General features: G+C 40.5%; 1 protein-coding gene across 3 annotated transcripts in view; it reads left to right on the plus strand.

Moving 5' to 3' along the window:
* Positions 1–13,447, plus strand: part of STON1 (stonin 1) — a 63,072-nt gene extending 49,625 nt beyond the window's left edge. For all 3 annotated transcript variants that reach the window (XM_017868842.1, XM_017868844.1, XM_017868845.1), the window contains 2 exons: positions 6,554–6,756; positions 10,174–13,447. In XM_017868842.1, the coding sequence (XP_017724331.1) occupies positions 6,554–6,756; positions 10,174–10,248 (278 nt within the window). In that variant the 3' untranslated portion in view covers positions 10,249–13,447. The remainder of the gene's footprint in view (positions 1–6,553; positions 6,757–10,173) is intronic.
* The last annotated feature ends 444 nt before the right edge of the window (positions 13,448–13,891 follow it).

A 13,891-nucleotide genomic window follows, 5' to 3' on the forward strand; every position in this document is an offset into this window, starting at 1 on the left:
CCCACACCAGCACACCTGGCTAATTTCTTATATTTTTCATAGAGATGGGGTTTCACCATGTTGGCCAGGCTGGTCTCGAACTCCCGACCTCAGGTGATCCACCCGCCTCGGCCTCCCAGAATGCTGGGATTACAGGTGTGAGCCACCGTGCCTGGCCCCTGCTTTCTTTTCTAACTTAGCTAGAGAGGCAAATTGAACCATTTGCATCTTCATGCCAGAGAAACCAGTTTGGAGGTCTTCATACAAGGTTCCAAATGGTCTATTCTAAAAGTTATTTGTGCTAGTGTTGGGTTAGAAGGTTTAAACAAAATCAGAGTATTAGCTTTTGTTTTGCTAAACAAAAAGGGAAAGAGAGGCAGGCAGAAAGTCAGGCAGGCTGGAATGCCTATTGGAACCTCCTGGATCTGCAGGTTTCCCCTGAAATCTGGGTGATAAACTAACTCCTGTTGTTTTCTGTTGATCCTAGAGATGGTCACAGGGACTGGAACAAAAGGTCCAAAGCAGTTTTTGCATAGACTTGAAGTGGTAATTATGCTTTTGAGAGAGAAGCACAATAGGCTCAGGCTGTGGGCTTGTCCACGTGGTGTCAGAGGGACAAGAGCACAGGCCCCCTTTGTAGTCCATTCCTATTGCTCTACTTAGAGCAGGTGCTCCGGGAGGCCCTGAAGGAACTAAGCACTTGGCTAAAGCCTGGCCAGGGTAACCACACTTAGTTTTCAAACTGAGAAACCATACCAATCACCTTTTCTAACTTTGGGAGTGCAGACATGTATGAAGCTTTTTGTGAAAATGATCCTGTTTATAGCACGGCATTTTTTTCAGAGTTAATAGGGTAGTTAACTGATTCAATCAACAAGAATGTATTGAGAAGGAGGCTCACTCATTTACTCCACAAACATCTGCGAAATTTCTTCTAGGTATAGGCTCTGTGCTGAGTGTTTAGGAGATACAGACACAGACATGATTCCTACTCTATCAGAAGCTTAACAGTCTAGAAGGTGAGACAGACTCTGAAGCAGCCACCCAAATGCACTGTGGAAAAGTGCACAGCTCCAGGCTTAGACAAACATAGACACTTAGGGATCCCAGAGGAAAGGGTGATAAACTGCCTGGGGACTAGGGATGGCTGGGAGAGTCAATAGAGTTTCCATCAAAGAAAGAAACAGCAGAACCACAGGTGTGTAGATGGGGGCTCTTACCTAAGTTCTGGGGCTGAGGGAGTGGTGAGTGAAGAGACCAGTGTATGAAGACCTTGTGGGCCATGCTGTGGGGTGTGAAGTTTATCCATCAACAGGGCCTCAGGGTTGTTTTCAGGCATGACTGCTACAGAATCATATCTTGTTTCAGAAATGCCGGCATGCAGTGCAGAGGAAAGATTTAGGAGTAGGTTATAGACACAGGGAAGTTGGGAGGAGGTGAGGGATGCTGAGCAAAGGCAGTGGCAGTGAGAGAGGCAAGAGATGGGTGAGCGAATTCAGAGGAGATGCCCCTCAGTGATGATAGATTCTCTATGGGCATGAGGGAAAGCGAGGGGATGGGACAAGGTCAGGGGTCTGGCTTTGGTGGATACATGGGCAATGGTGCCATTAGCTGAGATAACCTGGAATCTTCTAATCACCTATCCTTTTGCAATCTGTTTCCCAGCCCTGGCCACATGTTAGCATCATTAAAGCTTCAAACACATACCCATATTTGGGCCCTATCCCCTACTAATCAGGCTCTGTGAAGATGAGGCCCAGGTATTGATATTTCTAAAGGCTCGTGCAGCCAGGGTTGAGAACTACTGACCTGATCCCCTCGGCAGGGATCATTCCTCCCTGCTCTGCATATGTCTGTGTCTTCTAGAGCTCTATTATTGCTCTCCCATGAGTATTTATTTATTTATTTATTTATAAGACGGAGTCTCGCTCTGCCACCCAGCCTGGAGTGCAGTGGCATGATCTTGGCTCACTGCAACCTCCATCTCCTGGGTTCAAGAGATTCTTCTGCCTCAGCCTCTCGAGTAGCTGGGACTACAGGTGTGCACCACCACGCCTGGCTAATTTTTATATTTTTAGTAGAGACGGGGTTTCACCATATTGGCCAGGCTGGTCTCAAACTCTTGACCTCGTGACCTGCCCGGTTTGGCCTCCCAAAGTGCTGGGATTATAGACATGAGCCACTGCGCCCGGCCTCCCATGAGTATTTATTAGCAGTGGAGCTCACCAAGAACAATGTACAAGAATGGACATTTCCAGGGAAACTGACTGGACCTGATCTTGGCCTTCAGGAATTCTTTTGTAAAACTGTCATATCACCAGGCCCACACAGGACAACATTTTACAGGCATTTCAGTCAATTACACAGTGGTAATTCACTGAACAAAGCCTTTGGGATCACAGCTGCTTTATTGAGGTCAGGTCTGTGCACAAAGAGGAGGCCCAGGGAAAACACAGTGGGGCTGTGTCAGGTGGCGTCCAGAGGGCATGGTGCAGCTGTAGGCCTGGCTTGGGGCAGGACACATCTGGGATTACAGGGCCCTGCACCAAGCTTCTCCACTGAGGGGGTGGGGAGGGCAATGCAGAGAGTGAGAGGGTGCCAGGGCAGGCTATAACCTAATTTGCCTCTTGAGAAGGATGGTAATAATAAGATTGGAGCAGAAAGGAAATCTTTGTCCTAAGGCAGTTCTTCTCAAACTTGTGTGTGCCGAGGAATCACCTTGTTAAAATGTGGATTCTGACTGAGCAGGTGGGATCTGGAATACTGTGTTTCTAACAAGTGCTGATGTGATGCCGATGCATCTGGCCCAAGGAACACACTTAGAACAGCAGGATCCCAGAATGCATCTCTATTTTTCTGTATGACTTTTAGATCAGTTGTGTATTTAGAGAACAAAATTTTTTAAAAGCTCTTTAAAATTTTATCCTTTTCAAGACAGTTTCTGAAAAACATGCGTTATTTGAAAAGATACTTCAAAAATGGAAACAGAATGAATAGCACTGGAGTGCAGTGGGGAGATCTCAGCTCACTGCAACCTCTACCTCCCAGGCTCAAGCCATCCTCCTACCTCAGCCTCCCAAGTAGCTGGGACCACAGCATGTGCCACCATGCCTGGCTAATTTTTTGTATTTTTTGTAGAGATGGTGTTTTGCCATGTTGCTTAGACTGGTCTCGAGCTCCTCAGCTCAGGCAATCCACCCACCTTGGCCTTCCGAGTGCTGGGATTACAGGTGTAAACTACCGAACCTGGCAAGAACATACAAACTAGTCTACTATGCTCTAATTATAAAACTTTTTTTTTTTTTTTTTTTTTTTTTTTGCCTTCCTGGGAATTTGAGGGATCAGGATTGACATTTTTTATTGGGGAAATCACCTGTGATTTCTGGAAAAGTGGGAAGGGGTACTGGTCCCTTAATGTCCCTTCTAACCAGCTTGTCAATGCTTAGTATTCCTTCAACAGTGGGCAGGTCTTTCATTTTACAACAAAGGTTTGCCTGAGGCACTAGCTCACAGACTTCATTCACACTAAGGTGTGAATGACAGCAGAGGAGCTTAGGCTTTGTTGGGGTGGTAGAGAGAGAGACAGAAAGAGAAAGGAAGAAAAAGAAATACAGCTGAAGACAAATGAGGATGCTGGTTAGCCAGAGGAAGTGTATATGGTGGCACAGAATTATTAAGAGGAATGAGAGTGGTGGAGGATCAGTTAAATATATCTACCTCTAACTTCCAAATTTTTCTACTTTTCTCTTTTTCTCTCTGCCCTGTCATCAGCATATTCGTTGCTCTCTCCTCCTCCACTTCTGTTATCCTCTTGCTATTCATTCCTTTCGGCCCTCTAACAGTTCAGTTTCAGATATAAAATATTTTGGTTCAAGAGGGACTGGATATCAACTAGACCTAAGATTTTGTGATTTACTGATTCTCCGTCCTAAGGAAAGGAATGATGTTGAGAGAACAATGACCAAAGCTGGACAGTTCCCCCTGGTGGTCAGCACTGAGACAACATGATTTTCCTTTATCTTTTATTCATTAACTGGTGAATTTGACGAATAATCCGTGAAGCCCCAAACATGACAGACATTGTGCTAAGGACAGACATGACACCTGTCCCTGTGGAGCACAAAGTCTGAAGAGGGAGTGTGTTACTAAACATTGTAGAGCATTTAGCATTTTCAAAAGCCATAAAAAGCCAGAAAATTTGAAAGGAAAAGGCTTTCTTTTACCATTTTAAAGAAAAGCAGGTAGAAAGGTTTTGTTTCTGACACTTTTGTAGCACTGAGTCTTCAACTTGGGTTTAGTTCTTTTCTTCAATTTTCATCATAAAATTTCCCCAAATAAGTTTTTCTTATAAAGTGTGAGTATCAAATCAGATCATGTCTAGTATAATTTTTGACTCTGAATGTGTAGCATTCACAGTCTCTTTATTAGCAAAATTATAGTAATTAAATAATGCTGGCTTTATAATTGAATAGCACTTCACAAAATAATATGTCTAGCTCATCTATATTGCTATAGAATACGACAGCCCCAGTGCTGTATGTGCATGAACTGGTTAATCCTCACAACAGCCCTTATAAGATTCAGGTTATCCTCATTATCCACATTTTCAGATGGAGAAACTGAGGCTCAGAGAGATAAGCAATTTGTAACCCTAGCCTTAATCACTTTGCCGTAACAAGACTGAGGAGTGCCTACAGTAAGTGTAAATGAACTTACTGTATCCTCACTGCAGGCAGAGGACTAGAAAGAGTAATGGAGTGGAATCTCTCTGGGTGTGTGTGTATGAGAATGAAGTTATCACTTGCCTGCAGTGATCCGAGTTGTTAAGAGCACCTCAGAGGCCACTGTTGTCCTACCCTTTCTGTAAGTGGTAGAGATGGCTAATGAGCATCTGTTGGTTAATTGATTGATGACTTCTCAAGGCTTTTTACAGCCTTAGAATTCTATTAGTCACTCTACAAGAAACAGGTTGTATGGAAGGAAAGGTAATTTATCTTTTAAGAATTAAGTGAAATCCTTTAAATTCTTGTTTTTGTGCCTAAAGCTATATTCTGATGGGAATGCTGTTTCTCCAGCTATGTCAGTGGTACAGTAATTTAATTTGGTTCTTGAAATTACTCTTATGTCATACATTTATTTAAGTAAAGATAGCCACATTGAATATGGAGATGCCATGAACAATGCAACAGGATCACAGAATGTTTGTAAAGCTGCTACAGTGATTACAATGAAAATATTTTTCATTTCCTTATAACACACACACACACATACTCTATGACCCCCATCTAAAATCTTTGAATATATCCAATATCTCTGGGTCTGGCACTGAACCTGGCCTGGCATAGCATAGATGCTCAATAAGTGACAAATTGAGTGAAAACCAATATTAGATTAAAATATTCAAGGCCAATATGCCCATTTCCACTCTCTATAGCTGTTCCAGTCAAAGTATTTTGGAAAGATGAGTGAGAATTACAGTAGGGAAAAATAATTTGTTCCACTGAAAAAAGAATTCTTGGCCTGGAACATTTTCTGAAAAGTTAAGTTTAGCTTTTAAAAATCAGAATTTAAAAATATGACTTAGGCCGGGCGCGGTGGCTCAAGCCTGTAATCCCAGCACTTTGGGAGGCCAAGACGGGCGGATCATGAGGTCAGGAGATTGAGACCATCCTGGCTAACCCAGTGAAACCCCGTCTCTACTAAAAAATACAAAAAACTAGCCAGGCGAGGTGGCAGGTGCCTGTAGTCCCAGCTACTCGGGAGGCTGAGGCAGGAGAATGGCGTAAACCCAGGAGGTGGAGCTTGCAGTGAGCTGAGATCCGGCCACTGCACTCCAGCCTGGGCGACAGAGCGAGACTCCGTCTCAAAAAAAAAAAAATATGACTTAATTTGGGCTGAAGTTTATTTTTGAGTTATCTATAAATAGATTGTAATAAAATGAATAAATTAATAATTTTATAGATGTTCAGTCTACGAGAAAGAGGCTTGTACATGGTCTTTGAGGCATTGTGGCCAAATGATTATGCTGCCATTAACGGTAGTAAATTATTACTTTATCTTTCAGAACGAGAAAACAAGTTTTAGTCAATACTTACCCTATATTGTTTAAATATAAACAAATATCCAAGCACACTCCTAATATTAAACAATATTGCGCTATATATTAGTACTAAATCACTATTACCCCTTCTATATTAATATACTTAATATAATCTGTAAATATAGTAATATTTCTAATTAATATTAGTAAATTTCTAATTGAAAACGTTTTTAGGAGTCCATCTGTGCCTGCGTATAGTAATATATTTTTTATTTTTTCTATCTTTAAATTTTTACCACTCTTATTCAAAATAGTAATAAAGTCATACTTGTTTTAAAGCTAGCACTTAAAAATCGCGGACAGCTTTCCCCTAGTTAGTGCAAAATTGTAGATTTTCATGGTATGTTGTTTAAATGGAATTTGCACTGCTGCAGTGCTAATGAAATTCCTGAGAGATGAGTGCCTTTTATGTTTAAGAGAAATGTTCAATGGCCATTAAAATAGTTTGACTATTTGATTTTTTCTTTCCTCAAGGTCTTGATCATCCTCATTGTCTGTCATACAAATTAGAGCTTGGATCAGACCAAGAAATTCCCTCTGATTGGTATCCATTTGCTACTGTTGAGTTTTCCGTGCCTGACACCTGTGCCTCAAAGACAGAGGTCAGGTCTCTGGGGGTGGAGAGTGATGTCCAGCCACAGAAACATGTTCAGCAGCGAGCTTGCTACAACCTCCAGGTACATCCCAGAGCTTCCAGAACTGTGACCTGATTTGGCTTTAAATATTTGCTTTGCTGTCTTTTGTGATCGTGTATGTGTTGTGTGTGTATATGTGTGGTGGGATTTGCCCTAGAGAGGATCTCAGCTTTGGAAACTTGATGGCCACCATTGAGCTTAGCACTTCCTCTCCATTCTGGAGAATGTTGGGAACGCTTAATAATTTAGCTCTCAATGAAAAACAGTATATTAAAAATGAATCTACATTTTAGAAGTATAATTATAAGAAAATTATGATGTTAGAGCACCATTTCTCAAAATATGTGCTGCAGAACACGTGTCTCAAATAATTATCCAAGAAAAAAATAAGTTAGGGAATGCCATATACTAAATTAATACTAAATAAAGGCCCCCAAGAAGTCCTGCAATAAGGAAACTTGTTAAACTTAGTTAACACAGTTTTTCCCAATTCATTGGCTATTGTGTCTTGTCTATGTGGCTGTGTGTATATAAAACACTTATCCCTATCTTGTGGAATAGTATTCTGTGGAGCATGCTTTAGGAAATGCCGAGTTTCTCTATTATGGTAGTTTTCAGGTTTTTTTTTTGTTTTTTGTTTTTTTTGTTTTTTTAAGATGGCATCTCACTGTGTCACCCAGGCTGGAGTGCAGTGGCATGATCTTGGCTCACTGCAACTTCCGCCTCCTGGGTCCAAGCGATTCTCCTGCCTAAACCTCTCAAGTAACTGGGATTACAGGCACCCACCACCATGCCCAGCTATTATTATTATTATTATTTATTATTATTATTATTATTGTATTTTTAGTAGAGATGGGGTTTCGCCATGTTGGCCAGGCTGGTCTCAAACTCCCGACCTTAGGTGATCTGACTGTCTCGGCCTCCCAAAGTACTGGGATTACAGGCGTGAGCCACCATGCCTAGTCTATTGGTAGCTTAAAATTTTATTTAAAATTTTTAAATAGAGATGAGATCTCACTATGTTGGTCAGGCTGGTCTCAAATTCCTGGTCTCAAGTGATCCTCCTGCCTCAGCCTCCCAAAGTGCTGGGATTACAAGTGTGAGCCACCATGTCCAGCCTGGTATTATGGTGGTTTTAAATGTTTGCCATCAGTTCTTCTGCATTCTTAGGCAGATGAACTAAAGGAGGACATATACTTACATCTGTTTCTAAACTTGTTTTCCCTCCTTATCCTCAAGTTTAGTACATATATGCATGTCCTCTGCCACATATTTCCCACAGTATCTTGAAATAGTGATGTATCTTGCTGGTCTTGTTTAAAAGTTTTTTTTTGTTTGTTTGTTTTTGTTCTTTTTTTTGAGACAGAGTTTTGCTCTGTTGCCCAGGTTGGAGTGCAGTGGCACGGTCTTGGCTCACTGCAACCTCTGCCTCCTGGGTTCAAACAATTCTCCCGCCTCAGCTTCCCGAGTGGCTAGGATTACAGGCTCCTGCCACCACGCCTGGCTAATTTTTTGTATTTTTAGTAGAGATGGGGTTTCACCATGTTGGCCAGGCTGGTCTCAAACTCCTGACCTCATGATCTGCCTGCCTCGGCCTCCCAAAGTGCTGGGATTATAGGTGTGAGCCACCACACCTGGCCTAAACGTATTTTTTAACTAGAAAACATTTCAAAATCACAAAATTAAACATTGCATTACAGACAGGTGGTTCAGTTTAGAATTTATGTTTCCCTTCTGACTTTCACATGAGCAACATTTTAAAATTTCTAGTATCATTTATTTTATTTTAAAAATTTAAATTTTGCCTGTGACACAGCCCTCAGGAGGTCCTGAGAACATGTGCCCCTCGAATAGCATTTTAAAATCTATGTGTTGCTTGACTTGCAGCAATGATTAATGCCATTCTGATTTCCTACTCATTTATTTCTATTAAAAACAGTGGTATTATAGATGACATCGTTAATATCAACTGGGTTTCCTATACTATAGTAATGTGAGTCAGGATTTTTCTTTATTTTTGGACTATCTGTTTAGAAGTCTATGTTTGGGTCCAGTTACCTTTTTCTGCTGATAAAAGTAGTGATAGGTAGTGCTGTGACCTGAAGGATGTATTTCCCCAGCAGGTGGGAATTGCCTCCGCTGAAGATAGCTGCCTTCCCTGAGGTCATGCCTCCTTCCTGGAATCTAGGCAGGGGTGTGCAGACCCCTTTGCATCAACTTGGGCTAACTCTGTAGGTCAGCCCAGCTTCAGCTCTCCAGGGCATGGGCAGAAGCCTTCATTCTGATTACATGGCAGCCCAGCTTCTCTCTCTGCCCATTTAGCTTCATTTCCTGCAATGTTTCCATGAATGTTGAACTCAACAGCACTCTCCAGTAAACTTTCTGCACACGGATCTCCATCTCAGAGTCTATTTCTTGGGGAACCTGACCTGTAACACTAGGTATATAAGTATTATGTGTGATTGAAACGTGAGTTAAGTTCACATGGAGACTATGTTTATATTTATTTTCCTATTCACAAAACGTGCCAGCTTCACACAGTTTTGGTGGACAATTAAAAATTACTTTACAAAGTATCTCTAGCTTTAATGACATTTACTAGTTGATCTGCACCTGGTGGCAGTTTCAAAATGTTTTCTTCCATTCAGTAATTCTCTGTTACAGTTTCAAAGTGCCAGATACCGCTCCACGTGCAGGGACACAGTGGTGTGAACAGAGAGACAAAGTCCCTGTCCTCATGGAGCATAGTTTCTAGTGGGGGTAAATGTGAAAACAGTTAGTAAATAAATAAATAATATGATTTCAACTAATGACAAATTCTAAGAAGATAATAAAATAGGGTAACAGGATAGAGAACGACTGGAGGGCTTTATCTGGGGTAGTCCTGGAGGACCTCCAGGAGGATGTGACATTTGAGCTGAGACAAAAATGATGAAGAGCAGATGGTTTGGCCCAGCTGGTTTACTATTAGTTTGCTGCAAAAGTAATCACGGTTTTTGCCATTAGTTTTGCACCAACCTGATAGTTTGTAAGCTGGTTTGTTTCAGTTAGATAATTTTGGGTGCATTATAAATCTCAAGGGGGCCAATGGCTAGATATACGATACAGCCATGTATTCGGGGGAGGGATAATTGATCATATGTCTAGTCAGACCTGTAAATGTTTTTCTCAACATATGTATTCTGTACACATTTTATAAAAACTACGTTTGACTTAGAAGACAGTTTTGGTGCTCTTGAAGATTTGACCCTGGCGGGGAGGATTTGTGGGGGGCTCTGTTGTTCAAAAGAAGAGCAGAGTGCCTCACTTGGAAGCTGCTGTAGGAGGGTAGAGGGCTGTGTCTGTGTCCAAAGGGTGAGGTTTGTGCAGTCTGTGCCGCATGTATAAAATAGGACTGAAGAGGTGTGACTGCTGCGTTGCATTTGTTAATGCTGCCTGTGTTTTGCTTTTGCATAACAGGTTGAAATAGAAAAGAAGTGGATTAAAATCGATGGAGAAGACCCAGATAAAATTGGTGACTGCATAACTCAGTAGGAGTAGCGAGAGTTCATGATGACAGCCCACTTGTCAAATACGTAATTCACCGAAACACACCAAGTCCTGCCACTGTAGAGTGGAAATGACTTCTGCACAGTGGTTTTAAGACAGGTCTGATGGCTGTGTTTAGAGAAGTTTAGACCTAAAACTGAACAATCTGTATTTTATGCTTTTCATATGTTTTTGTCCTAGGGGTTCGATCTAAAATGTTTCTATAATTTGTGTGATGTTTTGCATCCTATTGAAACTCAAAGGCACTGTTACTCGTTGTGTGACCCTGCAGCCAGTTTGAGTTTTGATTACTCAGTGGCGGATTGTTTTGCTCCCTGGATTACTGACGTGCCGTCTTTTTTTTTTTTTTCCCATCTCTTCTTGCTGGTTAGTGCCTGTACTAGAGGGTAAGGGAATCAAAGGAGACATACACCAAAATACTTAATTTTCCCTCTTGCTTGTCTCTGAAATGTGGCTAGGTGTAGAATGATGTTGAAACCACAGGCTAAAATGTAGATTTGGAAGTATCTGTGCTTTTGAATTACTTATTTTCCTGTCCTCTTACCACATTGGTAAGTAATAATTGGCTATATTTGGTACCTGTCTCTCTCCTACTGTACTGTCATTTTCAAAATGTGTTTGTATTCTGGTATGTGCTGCAAAGAAGCTATTTCTGTTGTCCTACATATTTTAGTATAAATCACTAAGATGTATTTCCTTTCACTTGGCAGGATTCCTTTCAAAATGGAATCTGAGTATTAGACACTAGTTAAAATATTTATATATATTAAAGATGAATTTTTAAAATTTATAAATACTATTTTCCAAAAGTACAGACTCTAAGGATATATTTTGATAAAGTATTATTTGTAATGAACACAAGCCTCTCTTGAGTAGAAGTCTAAATCACATGATGATTATTTTATACTAGTTCTGCTATCATGCTATTTTATGCTAATTCTGCTTATTTTAGAGTATTTTTCATTAAGGTGAGCAAAGTGAAAGATACTTGGTATTTTACCCAGATTTCTAAGAGGCAACATTTTTATTCTTCAGAGTCAGGTAAATGATTATAATGGTTTGGTTTCTAATGAAAAGTCAATAGCATTAGCAGCTATAATTCCATTTATAATTTCCTTTTAGCATTTACAGTGAAAAGTGAGAATTTTAAAATGTATGGAATCTATTTTCCAGATATATTTTAGTCTGAAAACAAACTCCCCATGTGGTATTAATATACCTTCAATTTATGTTGAAGCTTAAACATAATTAGGAGATTTTTTTTCTATTTGCTAGATTTGTTTTGAGTCAAAATTGATTTAATGTTTTTCCAAACAACATTTATGTGTTGGCCTACAGAGTTTATTTCATGTGTTTTATTTAATATTATATTACATTCATTGTAATCTGTTCAAAAACAGATTAAGACAAACATTTATGATGGTCTGTATCAATCAGCAGATTTTATTGCTTTTCAGTATTTTACTGTAAAGGCAAAGGATGCAAAAGGTGATGGTTGGTTGAAAGGAATTGCTATTACTGTTTTTATTTTTTACTTTTTTTGAAACAGAGTCTCATTCTGTTGCCCAGGCTGGAGTGCAGTGGCATGATCTTGGCTCACTGCAACCTCCATCTCCTGGGTTCAAGCGATTCTCCTGCCTCAGCCTCCCAAGTAGCTGGGATTACAGGTGCAAGCCACCAAGCCCAGCTAAAATTCTTTTGTATTTTTAGTAGAGATGGAGTTTCCCCATGTTGGCCAGGCTGGTCTCGATCTCCTGACTTCAGGTAATCCACCAGCCTCGACCTCCCAAAGTTCTGGGATTACATGCATGAGCCACCATGCCCGGCTGCTATTTCTCTTTTTAACTACATTTGATGCCTTGCTTATAATATCATACGCTTGAGGCTCACTGTTGATGTAGAGTAGGGCAAATCTGTGTATGTCATTTAAAAAAATTCCACCATCTTTTCTTATCATCTGGTGTGGGCGCACTCTAGAGTGACTTCAGTCTGCTCAGAACAAATATGGAGGCAGGCCAAAACTGATGCTACCTACGGTCCCAGTGAAGTTAGCTGGGTTAATTACTGCCATTCCTTTCTGAGTGTGTTTTATGGCATCCTGCGACAAAGAACTCACAGTCTGATTAGGATGAACTTAATGACTATTTACACCTCAAAATATATTCACCAGAGGGTTCACTTAATTGCCCCCCATGCTTCACAGGTTGACTAGTATCCCTCCCTGCCAGGGTTATTCACTCACAAGCCACCGGGCCTTCAGGATATCTCGAGATTCAGTGTTGACAATATAATAGCAAAAGCTGGACTAACGCCCAAATGGAGTGTCTGTGGCAATGCAGAGGCTGATAGCATTAACAGCGTAACAGCGGGGTGTTACGGCATAATTGTTAATTCGCACATCTATTAGGATCCTTAAATATTCATTACTTAGTGTTAAATTAACATTCTGTGTAGAGAGGGGAGGCTTATTCAATTCTTCTGACCTCAGAACTGGCAAGAGGTCAGAATTGACTACAGAACTCTAGGTGAAAAATCAGGTAGGATTCAAATTAAGTAGAACTGCCCTTTTCGGAACAGTGATCTTCAAAAAACCCTTGCTTTTAAGGCAGGGAAGCGGGGAAGGAAAGGAATGAGGGAGGAAAGATTCCTTTCTAGCATTTATTTTGCTTTAGATCACTCCATTGTGAGTTTGACCATTTTGGAGTCAAATGAGCAGACTTCCAAGGAGCTGACCAGTTTGTGACTAGTCTGCTCACTTTTCCAGTTACAGGATCACATTAACAGTGTAAACGAATTCATGGGTAGATCATTTGTGCAGATCTAAATTTAAGGACATTTCCTTTTTCTGTGGGAATCACAAGAGTTCATCCATTAAAAAAAGAGATGTAAAAAAGATACTTTCCAGCACATAAAGGCTGGAATTTTACAACCTGATGTATATATTAGACAGTTCTAGGATGTTAGTTCCCTTCATTCCAGAGCTATGCTTGTGATACAGCTCCTTTTCTTATAAATTCAGTTAGAAGGCCTTTCTTAACAATGACTATTATAATGTTTTACTTAAAGTATGGTTTTATATTCTGTCAATGCAAATACAAAACAGGTTGAGCCTTAATAATCATGTAACAAAATATTTTGTAGATTAAATATTGATTTTCAAAATTAAAATGTATTTCAAATGATTCTTACTGTGCTGTGAATGTATATCTTCTTTTGCAAGACCTGGGGCTCTTTTTTTTTCTTAAGGTATGAAATCAATTTCAATAACCCTAAACAATTGACTGTCAGGCATATGTCAGACTCCAATCTTAAGGAGTCAGTGACCATGACCTCTTGGCATATCCTGGAAAAATGACATCATCAAAGTATAGTTGATAATGTTATAAAAGATTATTTTAAAAATAGGGTATAATCATGACTCATAAAGATATGAGGCTGGGTGCGGTGGCTCACGCCTGTAATCCCAGCACTTTGGGAGGCTGAGGTGGGCGAATCACGAGGTCAGGAGATCGAGACCATCCTGGCTAACATGGTGAAACCCTGTCTCTACTGAAAATACAAACAAAAAATAAATTAGCCAGGCATGGTGGCGGCGCCTGTGGTCCCAGCTACTCAGGAGGCTGAGGCA

This window comes from Rhinopithecus bieti, unplaced genomic scaffold (genome assembly GCF_001698545.2).
Source record: "Rhinopithecus bieti isolate Rb0 unplaced genomic scaffold, ASM169854v2 scaffold_4758, whole genome shotgun sequence".
Lineage (NCBI taxonomy): Eukaryota > Metazoa > Chordata > Mammalia > Primates > Cercopithecidae > Rhinopithecus > Rhinopithecus bieti.